Here is a 23,143-nt window from a genome sequence, read left to right on the forward strand (position 1 = left end):
GTTTTCGAACCTATACCAAGGCCCAAAGGACTTTTGTTTGTCAACGTCCGTAGTAAGTGCATACTGTAGTAATATTGCCTCTATGTAAATTTTCTACCTCATGTTGACCACGACAGGTTCAAAGGATTGAGTCTCAGACCAAAACCCAAGGAATCAAAGGTAACAAATTTACTCATGCAGCTAGAAATGCATCCCAAATTTGAGCAGTACGACCAGGCGGTCACACTAGCAAAGTACGAGGGGTCATTCTTTCTTATCAAGTTTGCTCACGGTGTAGCCTTGACCGTTTACCTTGAATATAACAGCCCCTATTGGATGTTTGAATGTTTGAATGATGTGGCTTGGCAATTGACCAGCTCCTTACTTTAACGAGACACCAAAGACCTCGGGAATAACGGGACTATACATACATATCAGGCGAGAATGCGTCGTAATCACCACAGCCCTCAAGGGAGCCACCTGAGCACATTTAGCGAAATGATCAATGACCTTCCAGTGCTGTAATTTTTGAGTTGCTGCCTATCCAAGGCATTGGCGTCAGAGAGGCATCGCGTGGCAATCTCGCAAGGTGAAACAGAATATACTTTCAAGGTTCAAGGGCCCGATCCTGAGGGGAAACATCGGGAGCTGAGCAATGCATGTTTTTGGTGGGAAAGCTTCCAGATGTCCCGTCCGGAGGTCTTTGTCATGTGCACGCTTGAACCTTGCGAAGCTTATGCCGGTATCCAGGTAGCACTTGAGCACAGGTCATGATATGCAACCTTCCAACGGTCCTCTAGTTCTTTGTCACTGTGCAAGCTGTCAAATCTTAAGCCCCGCCGCCAGATTCAAATGTTTGCATATGCGGAGTTAGAGATGAGACGAGAGGAATGAATATCCATTTGAAGAGATTTTGATTCATTCATTTGAAGAGATTTTGTGTCAATAGGTGGCGGGTTTTCATATAGAGTTGCTGACAAGTACGAGTATCCTACCTACTAGAACTAGTAGGTACATTCCAAGGCTGTTATGAACTTGGAACAACTAGTCCACTCATGTGTGGCATAGACAAAAAAAGTTAAATCTCCAGTGCATGGGGCCACGAATGCAATTGGCTGAATATTAACAATGATCCGATTCTCTTTTCTATCTGCCGCTAATCGTAAACTCGTTCAAAGATTTTTCATACATGTATTCCACTTAAACGTTCAGAGTCCGGCCAGTCGCAGAGCTCTCACGAGCCAGCTCAATTAACCGGATAACCTGAGCAGCCTCGGCACCACTAGCAGGAAGCTCACCCTCGCCAGCAAGAGCGCGAGCAATCTTCCGGTAGTACTCAGTGTAGGTAGGAGGCTCAACGGTAGGGACGATCTCCTTAACAGGCTTGCCGTCCTGGATGGTAGTCAGAGTACCATAGCGCTCCTTGGGCTCGCGTCCGTATCCGTTATCCTCAGGCTTAACACCGGCCTTGAGCTGGTCCTCCTGGATATCAAGGTGGAACTTCTTGAAGCTTCCCTTGTCACCACGGACCCAGAATCGCAATTGCTCCTCCTCGGGGCTGACGACGGTCGCCTTGGCGGTGACCAGAGTGCCGTTGGCGTAGTGCAGAAGCACAGTGAAGGAGTCCTCGAAGCCGGAGGCGTTCACCTCGCGCGAAGAGCCGACGAAACCGGTCACGCGCTGGGGGAGGCCGAGGAGGTGCACGGCTTGGTCCAGAAGGTGACTGCCGAGATCGTGCACAGCGGTACCACCGGGCACGACCTTGTTCTTCCACTTGGAGACATCAGTGGCAGGCTCCTCGGGGCGGTGGCGGTCGAAGTGAGTTTCGAATTCGGAGATGCGGCCGAGAGAACCGTTCTTGACGAGCTTGGAGAGGGTGACGTAGTCGGCGTCCCAGCGGCGGTCTGTTGGGATCAATGTTAGTTTGAGCTTGTAAAAGGTGGGAGAGGGAAAAAAGAGTTGGCAGGTGGTGGGGGGTGTTTCGGTGACGTACTCTGGTACACGGCGAGCAACTTGTTGGCCTTGTCAGCGATTGCGACAAGGTCGGCAGCTTCCTTGTAGGTGGGGGTGAAGGGCTTTTCGCAAATGACTAGGTATGATCTGTTAGCGAAATTTTTGACTCAATTGAGTAATTTGAAGACGAACCGTGCTTGCCAGCCTCCAGCGCCAACTTGCAGAGCGCAAAGTGGGACTCGGGAGCGGTGGTAACGATCACGATGTCGACAGCGGAGTCCTGAACCAGCTCCTCAGTGGTACGGTAAGACTTCACACCAGGGTGGTCCTTCTCGGCGTCATCGTCAGCCTTGGGGGTGCGCTGCACGACCGCGTAGAGCTTGAGCTCGGGGATCTGCGCGACGAAGGGAATGTGGAAGATTTTGGCACTGAAGCCGTAGCCGATGATACCGACGTTGTAGGTCTTGGAGGCCATTTTGAAAATCAAGTGAGAATGAAAGTGAGGATTGTAAGTTATAGAGCAGGGTGAATGAAGAGAAGGGAGTGGAATTATATAAGTGCCCCACGGAATTGCAGCACCGATGCGGGGGAAGGTCCTGGCGACGGCAACCTTTGGCTCGGGCGGAGCACTTGACAAATGCCGTAATACCGTCTCTTGTCGGCCTCCCGATGTGGTTAAAATGTCGGCATCTGTCTGTATACAGACTTTGTTATTTCTACTCGGAGTACTCTGGTGCGGTTATTGCTGGATGATTGATAATCTGTTTCCTTTCATTCTTTCTCTTAAGAATCTTCACTATGTTGTCTGGGATTCTTCTGGCTGGACCTTCCGGGCGGCTAGTACCGCTTTACAACGAAAAAAAAAGACCCCACGCACGTCATTTAGCCTGATTCTCTCTCTATGCTTCTTGAACACCCACACATCGCGTAACTTCAATTGCATCCTGTTTTGTTATGTCAGCTAACATTCTAGGCGGTTCTTCATAGTTGGCATATGAACTCACCCGGTGTCCTTCCGGTTGCCGAAGTTCACTCTTGTACACAAGATTGGGATTTCCGACCGTCTCGAGGAACGGCACATCACCCTCGGGCATGAAAGACTGCACCGTGCGTTCGCGCATGCCTTCCGTGTTGTATCCCTTGGTGGGGCCCTGCTTCGCCGCTTCCCGCTTCTCCTCGACAGTACTGCGGACGTACTCCAAGTACGGCGGGTTGCCCGGGTAGAGGACATTGTCAGCAGCCAGCACGGATCCTGGAACAATCATGCCATGGTGTTCACAGAGCTTGAGATCTGTCAGGTAGGCCGGCTTATAGTGGTCAATAAAGAGCAGTTCGATTTTCTTGACATCGCCAGTCTGGTAGAGCTTGTCAAGGGTCACGTCACTGCGGCCGACGAGGACGGTGACGAAGTCACGCAAACCCGCGAGTTCAATAAGCATATTGGCAATAGCGGCCCACTCTGGGTTGTATTCCAGACTGAGGTAACGCTTACCACCATTGCGACGACAGGCGTCACCGAATAGGATGGCAGAGTAGCCGACGAAGCAGCCAAGTTCGATCATGGTTTCTGGCTTGACTTCATCGATTACATCCAAGACTTCCTTACCCTTCCCTTGACCGACAGTCATCATACGCTCATCCTTGCTGAACTCATCGATAAGAGCCAAGACCTTGTCGGGGTGCCCCCGGACTTCGTCAAGGTTGCTTTGGGCAAAGACCCAACGAAGAAGTCTTGTTGTTCGGTGACCCTCTTCCTATAATAGCCAAATGAAAGAATTGATTAGGTTCCGTCGATCTCACAGTAGTAGGACTCACGATATTCAACCGCTGTGAACTGGGGGTAGGCTTACAGAAGTCTCGCCAGGGCGAGCGTGAACGGGGGGTGAGGCTGGTCGTGCAGACATTGTTACAGGAGATAATGAAATGGCACGAGTGTTGTATTCAAGATTAAACAAAAAGCGCGGGGTAGAAGTGCACTTGTAAGTCCAAAGGGGAGAATATAAACAGCGGTTCTGGGACAAAGTTGAGCGGAGAACGCCCCGCATAATATATTAAGAGCTATGTGTTGCCAAAGTGGCGGGCAGAGGATGCGTCAGTACCTCGGGCCCGAATGAGTTCGGTCTGGAAAAGAGTCAAAAGAGCGAAGATAAAGCGAATCCACCGAACATTTGAATCGATGATTGGTGCAAGGCTTCCAAGGTTGTTAATGCCGATCTCCGTTACTTGACAAGAATGCTCGGAGCTAAGGAGTTCAGGCAATAAACCCGAAAAGCCGAGTGATCAGATAAACCCTCGGAAACTTGATCCCTGGATTCCCTGGTAAGATCCGAAACCGAGATTAATCTGCTATTGGCCTTTAAACTATTATCCACCGATTTAATACTGTCGACACATGTACATGGTACATGCACCGTAGGACCGGATTAACTGTAGGTTCATTGAGGTTGTATCCGTAGCACGATCTTGATCTGCAGATGTGACTTTGCCCCCGCCGATCAGCCCCTCAATTGGGCTGAACCTCAGCTCTCCAGCCTCTCCTTGCTTCCAGTGCAATCCATCTTGAGGATTCAAACATTTCATTTTGCTGGTTCTCACAATGGTGGTTCCAGGCATGAACCACCGATTGTTTCTCTCAATGAAGACCCTCGGACTTGCCTTGGGGAAGGGCTTCTTGCGAGTCTACCTATCTTTGACCTTTTTGATCCTCGACAACTGTATTCTCTTCGCCACCATCCTCCTCGCCAGATTTCGTTTTCGCTCGAAACCAAACCGACGCCAGGAAGTCCTAAAAAATGTACATTTCTATCCTAAGACAGTCCTAATCACTGGAATCGGAACGCCACAAGGTCTCGCTCTGGCGCGTGCTTGGGATGCCGAGGGTCACCGTGTAGTAGGCGTTGACGTCGCTGATCTGGATCTTCCCGTTCGGTCGGGTGGGGGCATGTCAAAGACCCTGGTCGCATTCTACCGAGTGCGCAAGGACCACTACCTTTCGAGGATACTGGACATCATCCAGCGTGAAAAGGTCGATGTGTGGATTCCATGTTCGCCCAAGGCATCCGCCATGGAAGATGCCACTGCCCGTCAAGTTGTGGAGAACCGCACAAACTGCAAGTGTATTGCATTTGATACAGAAATGACAGCCTGTTTTCGCAATACAGACGCTTTTCGCTTATATTTGGCCGAGAAAAAGCTTCCCATGCTCGAGTACCACCAGGTTCAGTCGCGTGACTCCATTCACAAGATTCTGCACCGGTCGCCGACCAAATCTTACAACATACGGCGTCTGAGTTCAGAAGCCCCCGGCGCGGCTGTGATTCTACCCCAGCGTACCCTTAGCAAGACATACTCGGAGGTTAGTGAAATACAGATATCAAAGGACTCCCCGTGGGTTCTTCAGCAACAAACTCGACTTGGGGAGTTCTTTGCCGATGTGCTGGTGGTGCGGGGTTATGTCCACGCCATCAAGGTTCGCCTGGCCGAATCTCGATCCCCTCATTGGGGTGCCTCACCACTGGACGAAGCTCTCGCGAAAGCTGTACATCAGCTCATGCAAACCTTTGCCGAGAAGGGTGGTGCACGGATGACGGGCCATCTATCGGTGAGGCTCCTGGTTGACGAAGAATTCGACACATCTTCAGTACGCCACACCATTCATATCGCCGATTGCGTCCCTGGAGCCCTAGCTTTGGAAAACCTTCTCCGCGATGCACGATGCCCAGTTCGAGGCTATCTTTCTGTGTTATCTCAACAGCCAATCGAGCCTGCCTCTTGGAACGTACCTGCGACTCTCTCGCCCAGCCCACGCTCCCGGCCCACGATCATCGATCGGGATCTTGTGTCTCCTTTTATCTCCATTTTTGTGTCATTGGATTTTGCGAAGCGGGTGCTTGCCATCCTCGAGGCTGAGTTGGTACCTTTTCTATTTTGGAAGGACGAACAGTTCTCGCTTAACGACCCTTTACCTTGGTGGTGGCATGTCCACGTATACCAGCCCCTACGGGAGATTTGGCAGCTCATGAAGCAAACAAGGGCAGCGGGATTGACGGCGAATCCCTTTGCAGGATGAACATTATGATGTACGAATACTATGAATCACGACACTCAATGACTTTTCGGGTTATATATTAGTTCCATTGTCTGGTTTTTGTTTCGTTTGAAATCTACTTGTGCTTGCTATAGCGGCGATCGGTGGATGCCCTATAGTGACTCCTTTTTTCAAATTTTTACACCAATTGTACTACCCTTCGAACATTGAAGCTGATTCAACCAACTGCCCAGGTGGACTGGTACCTACTACCAGTTGACTGTGTGTATTTATTAGGTAGTGGATCCATATGGTACTTGTAGATAGTAATAAATTTCAATTAGCAGGCTCAGCCACAGGATATAAGGACTCTGATTCGACACGATTGCAAAATATGAAAATCTTCGTTTCAACTATGACCTCAGGTCCTCGGGACTTTTGGTTCTGGATCCACCGTGGCTGAAGCGCCCGAAATAGAACCACACGGGCTGTCGCCTGGGCGATCGTCGGGAATCACAGAGAAGAACAATCATTATTATTGCCTAACCCTCTCCTCTCCGACCACTTCCTGTATATTCTTGTAGTTCTTGTACCACTAACCTACCATCAATTATCCCTATACATTATTATCCAGGCGCATTTTTCGAATCGCAACAAAGACCTGGTCTCACACCCACGAGGCTGATACGCAAAGCCAAGAAAAACACTGCGCGTCTCCGGAACTCCAAATCTGTCTTTCCCCCCCATTCCTCGTCTGACAGCCACTTTTATCCCGACTTGCTTCCGGTTGGACATCGCACATTCCCTGCGATCCTGGATCTTTTTTCGTCAAGGCCCCCTTGTCGGGTGATTCTTTGAAAGGGCTGATCCCGCCCTTGCAGTCTTCTTTCCTCCATCATTCAATATGCAGCTCCCTCGACCGTCCGGTAATTTGGGGAGGACGAAGAACATCCTCCATTTCGCACAAGGATTTATCATCTTCCTCGCCTGGGCTCTTACTATCGCTATCTGGACCAAGGGCGATGGCATCGATGGACGGACAGTGTGGTACTGGATCTTGGTACGCTCTTGACTCCGAAACAATCCTTCGAGTCTCATGCGACCTCTTTGGGGTCTGGAAATCTGAGGTCAGCAGCTAACATCTTTGATCAGTGTTGGATCAGTCTTCCCGCCTTGGTCTATCTTGCGGCAGTGCCTATGTGGCCTCGAGCCCGTCGTTTCGGCAATGTTTACGCCTTCGCCACAGTCGATATCCTATACGCGATTTTCTGGTTGACCGCATGGGCCTGCTTGGCCTCGTATGTCTCCCAAGGAAAGAGTATCGGAAAGACCTCCACCGATAGCAGCACTAGCACCAAGAGCTCCACCACCAAGGTCCGCCGAGCCGATGCCACCACCACCACAACCAAGAGCACGAGCACTAGCACTGGATCTGGCTGTGATAACTGGGCTTACGGCAGCGCTGCTAAATGCAGCTTGAGCGAGGCAACAACCATCATTGGTGTCGTTATCTTGTACGTGCTGTTTCTTTCTGGGCTTGTTATTTTGTCTTTGGAAAGTGGAGTTTAGCGCTAACATTTAAATAGCCTCCTTTTCGCAGCAACTGCCTACATGTCGTTCCGCAATGTCATGCATTTCCGTCGCACCGGTACCCTCCCAGACGCTGTCTCAGACCCCACCTTTGCGGCGCAGTCGAAAGCCGCTTTCTCCTCTAACCCCGCTCACGACTTCGAGGAAGACGAGGATGATTTCCGATCCAGCCGCGCCGGTGGTCTGGGCTCAACACGGGGCGACCGCGACGAAGACTACGCTCTTCTTGATCAGAGTGAAATTGACGACCTAGGCAACCCGAATGGCCGATCGGCAATGCACGGAGCTTACGACCCTACCGAGTCCTCCATCGGAGGCAGCCACCTTTCTGAATATAACAGCACGCCCTATGGTGGAGCCCATGGGCAACATTATCCACCACCGGCTGATGCATATACACCATCTGATTATGGCTCTACGGTTGGCGGGTTCCAACAACGAGGTTAAAGAGATGTTATGGTGTGCACTGTTGAATCAGAATATTGGAGGCATGGATGTTGGCAACGAATACCCCTAAAACAACTTTGCGACTCTGCTTTTTATTGTGTCCTGGACATGATCACGGACCGGTGTTGGCGGTTGCATAGTTTTTGTGCTTTTTTTTTCTCCCTCTGTTGTTTTTCTCTGGATAGGCTGCTGCCATGGTTGTTCTGCCTTTTCTATATGACTGTATGTTCTGTTTGGGATGTAGGCAAATAGAGCGTATATGCGAATCACGAATACTTTTGAACTTGAAATCAGACCTTCTAAAAAATGCATTCCTTACTATGTATTGAAATGTTACTTACTATACATAGTAGAGCATACAGGTGTAAACATTCACAACATACCACACATCATACATACACTACTACCTACCCATATACATATATTCAAATTACGCTTAATGGCACATGCATGTTTTCAAAGTAAATGTTACATAATGTACGTACTCCTTTGAAAAACGCATCCACGTCGACGAGTCGCACGTGCCATAACCAAACATTTGAACGAATTCAGTCCATAAAATGACGTTTATCACTCGGAATTTCTTTTTTTACACCTTGTGACTCCTTGAAAACTGACCTGGATTGGGCAGCGCTTATGGTTGAGCAGCCGTCAATGGAAGAGTCATTCGATTAGACGGACTCGATCTTGACGACTAAAAAGCCCATAAACCTCGGAAAGGTTTAAAGGCAGTGAGTGACCCGAAGGACTCTGCAAAGGAACCTGCACCTGCAAAAGTCTTATCTGATCCATAGTTCTACGACTTCATCATTTGAACAGCTAGATTAGAATTTCCCAAGGCTTCTTAGCGTTCCAGATGTCATGGAGAGATATGTGATGTAAGGTGAATGATGAAATCATGACAACACTCTTGATTCGTGAAACATTTGAAGTTTTCGAGAAATATTTTTGACTATTTCAAAGCTCATTCAAATTCTCTGCTCTTCACACTCTATATCAACATTTGAACATTTGAACCTCCAGCAAGTACAAAAAGAAGCGTGATAAACCAATACTTCATCCGAATCATGGCGAAGAAGAAACATCAACGGTATATCTATTTTGGCACTGTCCCCCCATGCGCATCTTGCGGGATTGTTATTGAGCCGGAAGAGGTACAAGACAGTAAGCACTTTCTCCTACTACGACTTGATAACTTGAGAATTCTATCGCAAATTATCACTAAAGATCCATCCAATGCCAGTTCGAGAAACCATCGAATCATGCACTGGTGATGTAGATAATGAGAAATGGCGTGCGAATTGCCATAGCGGCTATTTCAAAAGTTGCGTACTGGTATTTCACATCAACTGCTGGAAATTGTTCATCAAACATTTCAACAGCGGAGCTATAGTACCTTTTGATAAATTGGCCAAAGTCGTTGAAGAAGCACCTTGGCCAAAGTATCAATCCCGTAAGTCATTCGAATGTTCAAATGTTCAAATGTTATCTCAATCGGGCTCTCATTTTACAAATTCAAACCACCGATGGAATAATTAGTTCCTATCGGTCCTTTAATTGACAATCGTGACCGGAAAAACTTCCGATATATCGGTCTCCGACGCGGGGCAAGGTCCTTCCCAAAGGCAGAGAGCATGACATTCGAAATTTCTCTTAAAGAAGAGGCCCAATCAAGTGATTGTTTTCGTCGACTGCCCCTCGAAATTCGCTTCGAAATTGCCTACCTTCTCCCAACAGCCGACTACCTTAACTCAAGGCTGGCATCTAAAGCTATGGTCCACATTTACTATGATCAGGGATATTGGAAAACACGCTTCTTGATTCATCGGGAGCGAGGATATCTCAACTACCTCCTGGAGGGAGGTCGTCAAGACTGGAGAGTGATGTACCACTGCACCAAGAAAATGAAGTATCTAACCATGCCTCTACGTATTCGGAGATTACACTGGCTTCATAATGAGTGGATCAAAGATAGATGTATGATGTTTGGAGGCCCAATAACCACATTGCCTGAAAGCAACCCCCGAATTGATGGCTTACTTTGGGACAAAGTCGCTGGACAAGTTCAATGCGACAGACTTCACAAATATGGCCCGTACCCAATTGCCCCGATTCCTGTTGGCCTCTGCAAACGGTGTCGTGGAGTGCATCATCTATCACCGACTCAGACAATCATCATTCCCACCGAGACCGTGGAAATCGCTGTGTCCGTTCTTGCCGAAGATGAACACACATTTATCACCGGGTTCAAGCTTGTTTACCGTGATATTTCACCAAGCGTTTATTTCGGCTATCAGATCCCTCATAAGCAAATCAAGGTAGATCTTCGAGGTCAACCATTGGCAGGCTTTGAAGTATTTGCTGGGGAAGGGGGCATCCAGGCCATACGTCCGATATTTGATGATGAACATGGAAAATGCCACAGTATCATTGGTAAGCCGAATACAACTTGCCAATCAGTGCTACTTACACCAGTCGGAGCGATTCAGGCCTTTTCTGCGGTATTTGATGTAAGTCACATATTCATGTGTTATTTTAATTGATCCACAAACATAGATTACTGACCCAGCTTTAGCACTGCAGGATGGTGGGGCTTGGAGTAGGTTCAACGAGCAAAGAAACTACTGCAGGTATACGCCCTGTGGTTACTGAGACAGACCCAATTATCTTTTGAAGCTAGCAGTTGCCTTTGCTACCTCACTATTGAAGTATTGACTTCGAATTATTTGCTCATGTATGAGGGCTCCACATTACATTCTCTCTCTCTGCCCTGTACTTCACGTAGCCTTGGGTTGTCTATTGATTACTCCAAGTTTCCTATATATGGGTCGACTCAAGTGCTGGTGCGATATGTTCAGATTATCATAAGAGGTTCCAAGTTTAGCTTTATGAAAATCAGGCCAAGTTTGTAGGTCATCAGGTGAGTCTAACCCAATGGCCGAGGGCTCACAGAGAGAGTATGTGGAGGTGAGGCTGGTAGCGATATACTAGAAATCCATATTTAAGACTTCAAGTGCCATAGAAGCCAAAGTGTTCTCGGGATGGATAAGTGGGAATTCTTCTAGTGAGGGACTTTGGAATGGGTAGTTAGTCAAATATATCTGCTTTGTCATGTTAGCAAAACTACGTAACTAACTAGTCAACTATCAAGCCCTCAAATTTACCGTGATGTCGAGGTTCCCTGCAAATGAAATAGCTGGATCTACTCCGGCAATAAGTACGTACGTAGGTAGTCAGCACATGCACTGGAATCACCAGGAAGACCTACTTAAACCCAGTGGAGCTGCCCGCGTGGAGTGACAAAGGGTGTAGGATCCGCATTTGATACTATCCATAGCGACTATTCTGCCACCGCCTTATCATGCTTCTGGACAGCTTGCGCTCCGCAACGGAGATCGCTTTGTCAATTCGCCGCACATTTAACGAGTCCTACATTGTCTTCAAGCTTCAAAACTGCAATCTTTCAAATAACAAACTATCACAGTCAGTATATTAGTATGCCGTCATGCATTCTAAGCTCCCCCTCCAAGACTCTCCCTCCCAAATTCACAAACCCATCTTAGTCGTCTTCTCGACAACTATATATGACCTACAATTCAAACTAACAACACTAGACAGCTACCACAAAGCCACCCACCACACGGACTCAAGTCCACAACCCTCCAAAATGGCCAGCGAAATCGACCTCTTCACCCAATACACCCTACACATGGACCCACAGTCCAAAGCAATCAGCCACCCAGCATCCCTCCCCACACCATCCCAAACAACACTCATGACAACCGAGCTCAACGAACTAAACACCCTCCACCGCTCCCTCCTCGCCCTCGAAAACCCCCAAAACATCCCCCCGCCCCCACTCCCCATCAACCCCAAGCGCAGTGCCCAAATCACCAAGCTCCGCGACAGCGGCAACGCCGCCTACCGCAAAAACAACTACGACGAGGCCATCAAGCTGTACACGTATGCAATTGACATGGCGCTCTCGCGGCCGGGCTGGGAGCCTGTCTCGCTTGCGAGGGAGGAGCTCGCGGGTCTGTTTGGGAATCGTGGACAGGCGCATATGGGGAACCAGGATTGGCCGGAGGGTTTGGTTGATGCCAAGGCTAGCGTTGACTCGAAGCCTGTAGGCAATGTTAAGGCTTGGTGGAGGATTGGAAAGTGTCTTGCTGAGATGGGAAGGTATGAGGAGGCGAAGACTTTCTTGGTTAAGGGGCTTGAGCTTGAGGGCGGTGCGACGGAGGGTGCGAAGGAGCTGGGTGGGCTTTTGGTGGATGTTGCGGCGGCGCTGCAGCGGTCTTCTTGATGTTGATGTTTTGGTCTTCCGTCTTTGTGGATGCTAGCACTTGGTGACAGGCAGACTCGGACTGGGAGAGAATGAATGGGAAGGGCGAGTTAGGCGTTTGGCTCTGTTTTCTTTGATACTCACTCTTGGGCATGAGGTACATATATTCTAAATCTTGGTTGACATTTCTCCTTTTCTAAATTTATGATATCCTCCCTTCCCATATCAGTATCCTTTTCAGTAATAACCATGTCCTTATCCTCTCAGGATGAACAGCATTGCCCTCACCAGAATCCACATCATTATCCTCTTTCTCAGCTGGCCCTTCCAATTCCTGTTGCTGATTTAAATCCTCATGCCTGCGCTTCCGTCTTTCCAAATCCTGGTCCAGCTCCATTATCATACTCCGAAGGACCCTCTGAAATTCCTCCCAGGAATCCGCAAGCTCTATAGCTTTAGCCGGTATGGCTCCACCCTAAGGCCCGAGGGACCTGGCGCGAATAATTTCAAAATCATACTTAGCAGCCAGTAGTTCCTCTACTAAATGTTTGGGGATACCTAGTATAACCATTCACCCAGCTGAAATTGTATCTTAGAACTTACCAGTGCATATACACTGTGCTTTCGTGCTGGTTCACAAGTCACAATCCTTCTGTCGATTACCACCCAGGAGGAAACATTCTCGAATTCCGTGATACGACTTTTCTAAAAACTGCCATTCATGGAAGCACCATAGACAGAGGATCCCATGTTTAGAAAATTCTAGTATCCTCAATGCACAACGGTGTCTCGGTGTTGCATTAGGTATACCGGGACCTCGTTTTCCAAATATTGCCGTCCGAGATCTCTTTGATATACTACTGGGTATGCTGGGACTCTGTGATGTACCAGGGGATCTCGTTGTTGGATTGGCACGTCGGTACTCACTGTTAATCATGGCCAGCTTGTGGATATAAGAACTTGTTGGGTGTAGTGAGTCAATAGCACGCCATAGTCTCTGTGGTACAACCCACAGTGAGCTGCTGGGTGAAAGGAAAAATTGGCGAATACTAAATAACAAGTTCAGAAGAAAAAAAAATCTAAAAAAGAAACTCCGATAGGGGGAATCGAACCCCCGGCTGTCGTGTGAGAGACGACGATGTTAGCCACTACACCATATCGGATATTGTATAGAGAAGGATGAAAATTCTGCCTCTATGAACCCATTTGAGTTTAGCGCCGCCGGTCTCTGTGCGTGCCTGTGCGTGGCTGTATATAGTGCGGCGGCCGATAGAGGCCCTAGGTCAAATCCCAATTTCAACTTCCCGACCGGCAGAAAGTAAATTACGAGTAATTCCAAATTCATATTAGTTCAATGTTTTTGAACTCCATTATGTTCAGGCAGTTCAGCGCTGCATTATACATTAAATCCTTGAACTCTATTATATATTAGTAATGCTATATTGTATTACCTACTTCTCTTTCTCTAGGTAAATTATCACAACAACTGGCAAGAAAGAGAGGCTGAGATCCTAGTCATATAATCCATTCTTAAGTCCCTTCTCAAGTCTACTCTCAAGTCTATCCTCAAGTCTATCCTCAAGTCTATTCTCAAGTCTATTCTCAAGTCTATTCTCAAGTCTATTCTCAAGTCTATTCTCAAGTCTAAATGTTCTAAAAGTGACCCGTATTTAGATCAAATCCCTTAAGATATTCCTATATATGATAAATACAATACAGGCGGGAAACAGGGCGGTGAGGTTAGAAACTGCACGAAATTGGGATATGACCTAGGGGTGGCCTCTATCGGCCGCCATAGTATATAGTATATAGGCCCAATTTCCTACCTCAGCTCTGTTTAATCTTTTTTGCTATGTTTTTACCTTCCTTGCTGTGAGGCAGTTTTCTATTGATCCGGATCGCTGAGCTCCTGGGCTCAGCCACCCCTTTGCCCTGCGAGACTCGTCATCACCTTTTTCTTGCAGATTTCGTTAACAAGGCAGATTTTCATTACGACTTTATATTATATCAATGATGATCACATGTTTTAGTAGCGCATAAACGATAGCTTACTCATCAACTCCTGTTGCGGCAGCTTGAGTCGTAACAAATACATTAGTAGTTACTAGTAACCATATTATAAACTTGGGTCTGCCACTTCAACAATCTTATGACCTGCAATTTTGAAACCTCTCCACCATTCTCGTTCGTCCCGTTCTCTCCGAATCCTCTTCAATCTCCCAGTTTCAAACCATCACCGCCACAACGGTAGACCTGGCTTCACTGTTAGATCATGATTGCGCCATAGTTAGACCAGATCGCTTAGTACTCTAGCGTCGGCCGCTGCCCTATTTTGCGGCCGCCTTGTCGGAAGACAAAAGACGATCTTGATTACCAATAGTCCGAAGACAATCCTTAATTCTTTACTCTCTTTGTCTCATTGGTCAGAATGCTTCCCTGTGCAGTCATGCTTCTATCCTCGATGTGTGACTTCTAGCTGCCGCTCTCCAGACACACTCCACTAAATACAATACATATATAAAGTTCGACGTTGGATAAAAATGACAGTCCAGACATTTACACGCATCTCCAATATTCTTGGATACTCTTCAGGCTTATCTCACTTTCCAACATTTCGCTTTGTGGAACCAACATGACTGCATCCGTGGACTCCAGCAACATTTTCCGGGTAGATGGCATTGTGGCCGTTATTACCGGCGGTGGCAGTGGTAAGTTTTTTTCGTCCCACTCTCTTCATTGTACCTAGTATCAGCCATCCTCATGTGACTTTGCAGGAATTGGTCTGAATATGACCCGTGCCCTGGCTGCCAATGGTGCCCACAAGATCTTCATTCTGGGCCGTCGGCTGGAGGTTCTTGAGAAGGCCGCTGCCGAATATCCCGATATAATCATCCCCCACCAAGCCGATGTGACCTCCAAAAAGGATCTTCAGGCAGCTGTGGATCGAGTCAAGTCGGAAGTGGGCTACGTCAATCTTGTTGTCGCCAATTCTGGAAGCATCGGACCCCCCGTGCGGTTCAACCCTGCGGCCTCTCTGCCTGACTTGCGTCAATCCCTTTTCACGGATTTCTCAGTGGATGGTATGAATGATGCTCTCAATCTCAATATTACCGCTGCTTTCTTTACAATGACTGCATTCCTCGAATTGCTCGACGCGGGAACGCAGAATGCCCTTAAGGGCGGGTTCGGTAAGCCCCTGAAGGAGGGCAGCGATGTGCCCTCGATCCAGAGCCAAGTCATCTTCACGACGAGTATCTCGGCCTTCAGCCGTCACTGGACCTCGTCGCCCCCGTATCTGACTAGCAAGGTGGCCATCATGCAAGTAGCCAAGCATGCCAGTACCCAGCTGGCCCGGTTTGGTATTCGTGTCAATGCCATTGCCCCAGGCAGTGTGTTCTCCCTTCTTACTTATGCATCCATTTACATACTAATCTATGCGATTCAGTCTACCCTTCGGATCTGGCAGCGGTTCTAGTTTCAAGCCGCAAGCCCGAGGAAGAGGCCTCTTATGATGATCGCTTCATTCCAGCTCGCCGTTTCGGAGGGGACGAGGAAATGGCCGGTGCCATTCTGTATTTGGCGAGTCGGGCAGGCAGCTACTCGAATGGATTAATCCTCACTACCGACGGTGGCCGCTTATCCGTCATGAACAGTACTTATTAAGTTCCCAGTGCGGTTACTGTGTACTAAGTATCGAAACGATTGCTATCTCAATGGCAGTTAAGGAATAAGTCAGATTACTCAACTTTTACGATCATGGGGTATAGGAGTGTGAAGATATCCTGAATATTTAGTTGTAACAATGTCACACGGCATTTGCCTGCTTGGATTGTCTTCTATAAGGGATAAGTAGTCACTAATCTGCATTCGTGGTGTTACCCTGCTAGCGGTCACCGCCCCAGATCACCTGATTACTATGTATATTAGCGGGGATAGTCCCGATCCCACTTATCGAATGCATCCATGCACCAGTTTACGCTTCCACGCCGTAACACGTGGGCCTGGGTAATCAAGATTATCATATTGAAGCGGGGAATTTCTTCAAGGCCAATAGAATGATCTTCAAACCAGCCCAATTAATGTAAATTAAATTTGCACCGAGGGCCTCAATTTTAGTCACTGGACCGTAGTGAGACTTTCGTCACTTTCCTGTCCTATAAATGCGCCGGCCCTCAATCTTTGCACTTTTCGGCTCCCCCGAGAACTTGTAACAATCTAACGTTCGTTCCTACAGCCTCTACCCTCTCTCACTCGAGCGGGCGCTGCCGGCGCTTTGTATTATATTTTTTCTTCCTTCGACCTTGGATTTTTAGCGGCGGCCGACGGCGGCCGACGGCGGGTACTGCGCCCGATGGACGATCCATGTAAGTTTGTGGGGATCTAAGGATGATTAAATTAACTCCCCTCTCATTTCATAGCCGACCCTCATACCCGAAAAGCTGGCTATCTTCCAGGCACACTTGGCGATGCGCCCCAACGCGCTTCGAATTGATTGAGTAAAGTTTGCAGGCGAGAATCTGCGGTCACCGATTGATAGTCATTGATGTGTTTCAGCGCTGCTCGATTGATATACAGACAGCTGGGAGGAAGGCGATCGATTTGGCTAAATGGGAGGTATTCGTGCGTGATAGCAATGTCAATGACCATTTTAGTAATTGTATCCAGGGCCTTGTGGGAAATATTGCTCGAGTCATAGGCCCCCGGGGAGTCTCGGGCACGTGAGCTGAGAAGATGCCAATGAAGAAGAAACAATGCACTACACGTTCCTATCAAATTAAATCGACTACTTTGAGAGATAAAATTATAATTTTGGGGAGGAACAGACCGGATCGTTAGAGCGATTGGAACACAAAATATTCCATAGTTGCCCGTGTGCTGCTGCATCACAACGGCCAGAAAGGACTGCAATTTTCGATCACATTCAGTCAGGTGTGCCTGTTTCTGGTCCGGATCCGTCTTGGATAGGCCCTGCAGCACCCCATCCAGGAGCCATGCCGCTTGAGCGCTGCGCCCGAAGCCGCCAACCCCGGGAGAGTTCAGCGCCTGGATCGCGACACGAGATGCATGCGCCACCGCAGGATTACCCTGGTCTAGAATAGAGGGCTCGAGTGGTAGGGAATTATCTTGGGCGGGTATCACGGAGCCTAATGGCTGATCCACGATCGCTAGCTCACAAAGAAACGTCCTATACCATCGTAAGCCAATAGTTTCATAGGGTGTAGAGAGGACTAAGCATATACCGCTCACATATCCGGATTCCCCACAAGGTATTAATTTCCTCTTCTTCTATAGTCCAATCAGTCTGCGGCAGAGTATTTGTAGTTGAAGCAGGGATGGATCGTAGCTGGGCTATATACGCCATCCTCGCATAGCTTCCGATCGTCACAAAAGCCTGCTCCGGATAACCATGGGCATACTCATAAACCGCTAGCAGCACACCGGCTTGAACGAGACTAGTTGTCGGCGTGCAGAGTGCTTGTGCCTGGGCCATAAGGGATTTGGTGGCAACGTAGATATGGCGGCCCCCTTGTGGCCCCAAGAGATCGAAAGAGTCTTTTGAGGAGACAAGTAATGCCATGCATAGAACGAGTAAGGCGAAATCAGCCTGGAGATTGGCCCCAAAAGAAAGCAGCCGCGCGTGGAACCGCCGTCGGGAGATAATTGGTACGAATGTATGAACACCCTGGAAGTATCGTACACTGATTTCATCAAGATAAAGCCCCGTAGTTTCGAGTAACCGCTGAACCTGGACGCATAGCGTGGACTCGACCGTCGAGACCGGTGCCCCGCGGGGAATGTGCGCGCTGCATGCGAGGCTGTCGAAAAGTAGTTGTATCGATGCACTGACAGGGTTGTCAGCTCGTAGAACGCCAGGGTTTTTCCAAATCCCGCTTTGGGACTGAGGACTGGCTGCGAATGCAAGGGCGGAATCTCCGATTGCTCGATGTCGCGGACTATGATTCAAGGTCTGGTATAGACAGGGTAGATCATGGCTAAAGGGCGTTGTAGGTCAGCGGGTATTTCCAATCCTTGGTTGGTTGGAGTAGAAGCAGTATGGTACTCAGTGCAGTAGGAACAGCGCGGTAGAGACTTGTCACATCTTTTCTTGCGGGCCTTGCAGTTGGCGCATACATTAGGGGACTTCAAAGTGGCGGCCGCTGGCATGATTGCTTGAATGAAATTGACAGTGGTTGTGGGTGGGCGAGAATGGGCAGAGATTCGTGTGGGACCTGTAGGCTGTCGGGGATTGTCGGCCGCCGCTAGTATATTTATAGAGTAGTCTAGCCGTTTCGAGAAATATTGAACAAATGTCTAAGGCTTCTAAGGTTTGTACAGAGGATACAGGAGGATCAAGCATACAGGACAAGCATAATACTGTGTGTATTGGAAGAAAGTAGGGATATGAAAGAAACTAGGAGAAAAAGGAGAGAAAAATTAAGCTAGAGGTGATGAAGAGGCAGTAATCCCAATTAGGAAATTGGGTTGAACAAGGTTCTTCTCCATTGCTCTTCTCTATTACATACTAGTAGTAAACGTGTAGTTAGTTTCCACTATGGTGGTCTCGTTCTTTTTCATTCATTTTGTCTATTCCTGATATGGCTGTATAAAATTAGCATTTATTATAATTAGCAGCGGTGGCGCAGTGGTAACGCGTAAGATTGCAAATCTTAAGACCCCGTGTTCGAACCACGGTCGCTGCTATTTTTTGTTTTTATTACAACGAATTCATAATACACCCAAAATAAAAGGGCCAGCTTTAGCCCAGCATTCAATATCGCCCCGCGGAGGATGTTGCAATAATCGATTGCTGTGAAAGATTGGGTCCTCGGTCGTTCGTTCCTATATGAATGAGTTCATGAAATGAGTGCATTAGATATTAGAATCCCTGCTAAATTTTTCCGCCTGAAGAAAAAAAAAAAAACTGAGCAGCGACCGTGGTTCGAACACGGGGTCTTAAGATTTGCAATCTTACGCGTTACCACTGCGCCACCGCTGCTATTTACAATGTTTTGCATAATTTTACGTTACTGGAACCTCTAATTCATCAGACCAAAGATAGTAGTCTAGTTCAACATATCTAGGACAGATTGATCTCAACGTTCGGAATAATACAGCTTCTGGGAATAATTAGATTGTTAGGATATTAAAGCCCCAAATCTGCTCCTAGACTACGTCTGGGTGCAGCGCGTGTTGGTTTTGTGTTGGTTTTGTACGGCGGCCGATACCCGCCACCCCTCTGCCATAACCCAATTTGGACTTCTAGCTTTACCGCCCAAGGTACCTGTTTCTTGCCCGTATTGTATTTATTATGTATAGCCTATAGGAATATGTCAAGGAATTTGATCTAAATATGGGTTACTTTTAGAATACACTTGAGAAGAGACTTGAGAAGAGACCTGAGAAGAGACCTGAGAAGAGACCTGAGAAGAGACTTGAGAAGAGACCTGAGAAGAGACTTGAGAAGAGACTTGAGAAGAGACCTGAGAAGAGACTTGAGAAGAGACCTGAGAAGAGACTTGAGAATAGACTTGAGAAGAGACTTGAGAATAGACTTGACGGCGCTAACTACCCGATTCACATCGCACCTACGATTACCTCAGCACGTCTCACCCCTCACCATATCTTCTCATTATCCATCCACTCTGCCATCCACACAATCATCTGGAATGGCGAACAATGAAACATCCCCTGGAAACACGTCAGATTTTGGCGACTTCGTGAAGAATGAAGAAGAGGAACTTGATCTCGAAGAGCTTGTTGAGCCATGGCATAGGTATGAAACAAAGGATAACGAAAACGTTTTCTATCCCATTTACCTTGGGGAAGTGCTCAACGAGAGGTACCTGGTTGAACACAAACTTGGCTTTGGTGGTGGCTCAACTGTCTGGATGGCATTTGACCTGCAGGAAAAGAGAGACGTTGCCCTTAAAGTCATGGCCCTAGGGGAATGGGGCGACAACGAAACTCGAATCCAGGATGAGATTATCAAAACAGTACAAGATACCTCTCGCCTGGTGATATACACTGCGACTTTCTTTCTACCCCGAGACATCACAAGCTACCATAGGGTCTTGGTATTCCCTATGAAAGGGCCATCTATCTGCACTTTTACGCTAAAAAGGACTCCTATTGCCTCTCGTATGTCCGCTGCTCAACAATTACTGGAGACTGTGGCAAGTTTACATGAGGCTGGATTCATACATCGTGGTAAGTTAATATTCTCTTATTTATTTTCTTATATACTAAGAAAAATGCTATAGATTTAAACGCAAGGAATTGTATGTGGGGACTAGCTCCTATTAATATTCTCAGCAGAGGCGCGAAGTATGATTTACTTGGTCGGCCTTTAAAGCAGACAATACCATTTGTTAATCCAAGTCTCTGGAAAAGGGGTGAGCTTGTGAGCCCTGTCAAATTCCCTGAAGACCTTCGCACAGACGAATTCTATCTCTGTGATTTTGGTTTAGCGAAGAAAATTGGCGACCTCACTACTCAACGCGGCTACCCACCTATGCATTATTGCTCTCCAGATCGACTTCATAAGCAAGAGCCAAGTTTTGCTTGCGATATATGGAGCTACATGGTTATTTTCTCTATGCTCTACCTTACATTTCCTCCATTCCCCATATTCCTTGAGGGTGGGGTTGTGAGTGGTATGGTTGAATGCCTAGGCCCACTACCTGAGCAGTGGAAAGGCCTCTACACACACCCCGGCGGGCTTGATTCATGGTATGATCAGTCTCAGTCTCCTGATCTAGAAAATGACCTAGCTGCGAAAATTGCATATTTTCGTCCCGATGCTGATCCGGTCGAGCGACAACATGTGCAATCTATCATGTCGAGAGTCTTCATCTACCACCCAGAAAAACGGCCGACTGCAAGTGAACTTCTGCGAGACCCTTCATTTAGGGCCATCATGGACCGGTACGGGTGCTAAGACTCCAAGTGAATTGATGTACGAGATGAATAGACTGTCAATAAATACAACCTCAGTCGCGCAACGGCCGCATTGATCCCCCACTGATGGAGGGTAGAACATCATTAGGCCAGGATTCCCCACCAAGCTCTTGTTATCTTCAAACAGCCCCTCGGGGGAATGTCCTCTGACTGGGGACCAACTAAATGATTTTCGAATATCAGCTCGGGTAGACGTAAGGCCCACTCTCCCCTCAGAGCAGAATCTTGAACATTCAATCAGCAATTTCTTGTATACAAACCGGAAAACGATCGCAAATAAAGCGCCGATCCTCTTAATAGGTATAAAATTATGAAATCACCCTTGTCTGCATCACCTTTGTCCGCTTCAGCTCTCCGATTCTTTGGCACCTTACATTATCAATAGCACCAAGTCCAAGGCACGGCCGACTTCTATACTTCTCCAGAATTGCATTTGCTAATCCTTCTGATCTGCGCATGCAGGGTGGGTAATTTCCTGCCTCTTCTGCCTCTTTTGCCTCTCCCATGCGGGCAACGCCCATTTCACCATATACTCAGACCCCAGGAGTTGGTCCGCTGTAGGTCGTTCTGCCGGTTCAAACATCATCATAGCTCTAAGTAAGTCCTCCAACGCACGTAGTTCCCCACCTGCAACGTCCCATTCACACGTCTGCTGTGTCTCGCCACGCCCCATGTCCCAGAGGCGCTGGTGTAGACGCCGGAAGACTAGGGTGCTTATACGGTGAAAGTCATCGATCCATGACCCATCCTCGTTGAAGAATTCGCAACGTTTGTGCCAAGATTTCCACCATCTCGCCGGCGGTTGGCCCAGTGTATTTATCATTTCGGCGACAATATCATCTCGGTCGCAGGCAAATGTTTCGAAGAGTGGACGCTCGCCTAAGACCTCGTACATATTGACACCTAGGGTCCATATATCAGCCGAGGTAGGGTGAATGATGGGTTCGTTGAAAAAGTCTTCTGGTGGAGAATAGAGCGCTGGGGTGTGGAGAGTTGGTTTGGGTGTGTTTGCTATATTGAAGGAAGTTCCGTAGTCCGAGATAATGATTTCCGGATTATCCACCTCGTTAGCAGGCGTGCCTAAGACCATGGAGTAAATGGCATGCGGCGGTGCGTGGGGTTCGCCAGATTTTCCATCTACTCGTCGGATAGGAACCTCATAGGGTTTACCGAAGCGCTTATATAGCTCAGCTATGCTTAGGCTATCAAAGTCAGGTATACATAGGAGAAAGTTACGTAAATGAAGATCTACTTGTAATTAGTATATAGGATCAGAAAATAAGATACACACAGTCTAATTATCCTTACCTCCATGGCATATGCCGTTTGCATGTAAGTAAGATAACCCCAAGAGCAGCTGGGCGGCAATAGATCTAGCAGCGTTCGGTGGAAACATGAGATTTAAGCTGTTCTCTTTAGACTGGGCAATACTCCCACTGGCAGGCTTTCCGACTAAGCACCAGCGATGTCCATTTGGACCATTAAACGAGAATTGGTCTAGTAGCGGCGCTATGAATCGCATTCCAGCGTGAGTATGGTCACTCTTCATTAGGCAGTGGAGAATATCCCTCTCGTGGCTATCTGATGATACTCTCGCAGTCAGTATCTTTAGCGATACGTAGCGCAGGCATTGCTGATCCCGGGCTAGCCAAATCGTTGAATATCCACCAAAGCCAATCTTGTGAACGACAGTGTACCGGCCACTACAGAACGTATCTCCGATGAGAGTTGGATGGTATCCGCCGGGCACGTAGTCCTCGAGATATTCAACATCTACCTCAGGATAATATATATCTTCCATTGGTAGGTGTGAGTCTGACGACTCAACCTTGGTGTAAAGGCATCGAAATGTGTGCAGTGACGGAAAGGCTTTGTGATCATAGCTATTATTTGACGTGAATGAA

The 23,143-nt window shown here is 47.8% G+C and overlaps 10 protein-coding genes across 10 annotated transcripts; 6 read left to right on the forward strand and 4 right to left on the reverse strand.

The window, feature by feature from the left end:
- Positions 1-1,179: 1,179 nt before the first annotated feature.
- N7466_009636 (putative NAD binding Rossmann fold oxidoreductase) lies at positions 1,180-2,407 on the reverse strand (the record flags this gene model as incomplete). The annotated part of the gene is made up of 3 exons (XM_057169025.1): positions 1,180-1,883; positions 1,973-2,068; positions 2,125-2,407. 3 exons carry the CDS (start codon positions 2,405-2,407, stop codon positions 1,180-1,182), a joined length of 1,083 nt encoding a protein of 360 aa, XP_057017731.1.
- Positions 2,408-2,831: 424 nt separating this feature from the next.
- Positions 2,832-3,836, reverse strand: N7466_009637 (O-methyltransferase; the record flags this gene model as incomplete). The annotated part of the gene is made up of 3 exons (XM_057169026.1): positions 2,832-2,876; positions 2,937-3,686; positions 3,783-3,836. The coding sequence occupies 3 exons, from the start codon at positions 3,834-3,836 to the stop codon at positions 2,832-2,834; spliced, it is 849 nt and encodes a 282-aa protein (XP_057017732.1).
- Positions 3,837-4,528: 692 nt separating this feature from the next.
- N7466_009638 (uncharacterized protein) lies at positions 4,529-6,001 on the forward strand (the record flags this gene model as incomplete). The annotated part of the gene is made up of 1 exon (XM_057169027.1): positions 4,529-6,001. One exon carries the CDS (start codon positions 4,529-4,531, stop codon positions 5,999-6,001), a length of 1,473 nt encoding a protein of 490 aa, XP_057017733.1.
- An 862-nt stretch (positions 6,002-6,863) lies between these two features.
- On the forward strand, positions 6,864-7,996 carry N7466_009639 (uncharacterized protein; the record flags this gene model as incomplete). The annotated part of the gene is made up of 3 exons (XM_057169028.1): positions 6,864-7,019; positions 7,112-7,473; positions 7,546-7,996. 3 exons carry the CDS (start codon positions 6,864-6,866, stop codon positions 7,994-7,996), a joined length of 969 nt encoding a protein of 322 aa, XP_057017734.1.
- Positions 7,997-9,630: 1,634 nt separating this feature from the next.
- N7466_009640 (F-box domain protein) lies at positions 9,631-10,599 on the forward strand (the record flags this gene model as incomplete). The annotated part of the gene is made up of 2 exons (XM_057169029.1): positions 9,631-10,429; positions 10,580-10,599. The coding sequence occupies 2 exons, from the start codon at positions 9,631-9,633 to the stop codon at positions 10,597-10,599; spliced, it is 819 nt and encodes a 272-aa protein (XP_057017735.1).
- Positions 10,600-11,663: 1,064 nt separating this feature from the next.
- Positions 11,664-12,302, forward strand: N7466_009641 (uncharacterized protein; the record flags this gene model as incomplete). Its single annotated transcript, XM_057169030.1, has 1 exon — positions 11,664-12,302. The coding sequence occupies one exon, from the start codon at positions 11,664-11,666 to the stop codon at positions 12,300-12,302; it is 639 nt and encodes a 212-aa protein (XP_057017736.1).
- Positions 12,303-14,913: 2,611 nt separating this feature from the next.
- N7466_009642 (SDR family NAD(P)-dependent oxidoreductase) lies at positions 14,914-15,944 on the forward strand (the record flags this gene model as incomplete). The annotated part of the gene is made up of 3 exons (XM_057169031.1): positions 14,914-14,989; positions 15,056-15,670; positions 15,727-15,944. 3 exons carry the CDS (start codon positions 14,914-14,916, stop codon positions 15,942-15,944), a joined length of 909 nt encoding a protein of 302 aa, XP_057017737.1.
- A 780-nt stretch (positions 15,945-16,724) lies between these two features.
- N7466_009643 (Zn(II)2Cys6 transcription factor) lies at positions 16,725-18,446 on the reverse strand (the record flags this gene model as incomplete). Its single annotated transcript, XM_057169032.1, has 3 exons — positions 16,725-17,446; positions 17,529-18,274; positions 18,343-18,446. The coding sequence occupies 3 exons, from the start codon at positions 18,444-18,446 to the stop codon at positions 16,725-16,727; spliced, it is 1,572 nt and encodes a 523-aa protein (XP_057017738.1).
- A 1,502-nt stretch (positions 18,447-19,948) lies between these two features.
- N7466_009644 (protein kinase family protein) lies at positions 19,949-21,219 on the forward strand (the record flags this gene model as incomplete). The annotated part of the gene is made up of 2 exons (XM_057169033.1): positions 19,949-20,489; positions 20,543-21,219. The coding sequence occupies 2 exons, from the start codon at positions 19,949-19,951 to the stop codon at positions 21,217-21,219; spliced, it is 1,218 nt and encodes a 405-aa protein (XP_057017739.1).
- A 456-nt stretch (positions 21,220-21,675) lies between these two features.
- N7466_009645 (kinase domain-containing protein) lies at positions 21,676-23,040 on the reverse strand (the record flags this gene model as incomplete). The annotated part of the gene is made up of 2 exons (XM_057169034.1): positions 21,676-22,487; positions 22,548-23,040. The coding sequence occupies 2 exons, from the start codon at positions 23,038-23,040 to the stop codon at positions 21,676-21,678; spliced, it is 1,305 nt and encodes a 434-aa protein (XP_057017740.1).
- Positions 23,041-23,143: the final 103 nt, after the last annotated feature.

This window comes from Penicillium verhagenii (assembly GCF_028828195.1).
Source record: "Penicillium verhagenii strain IBT 33310 chromosome Unknown utg000009l_segment0_segment0, whole genome shotgun sequence".
Classification (NCBI taxonomy): Eukaryota; Fungi; Ascomycota; class Eurotiomycetes; order Eurotiales; family Aspergillaceae; genus Penicillium; species Penicillium verhagenii.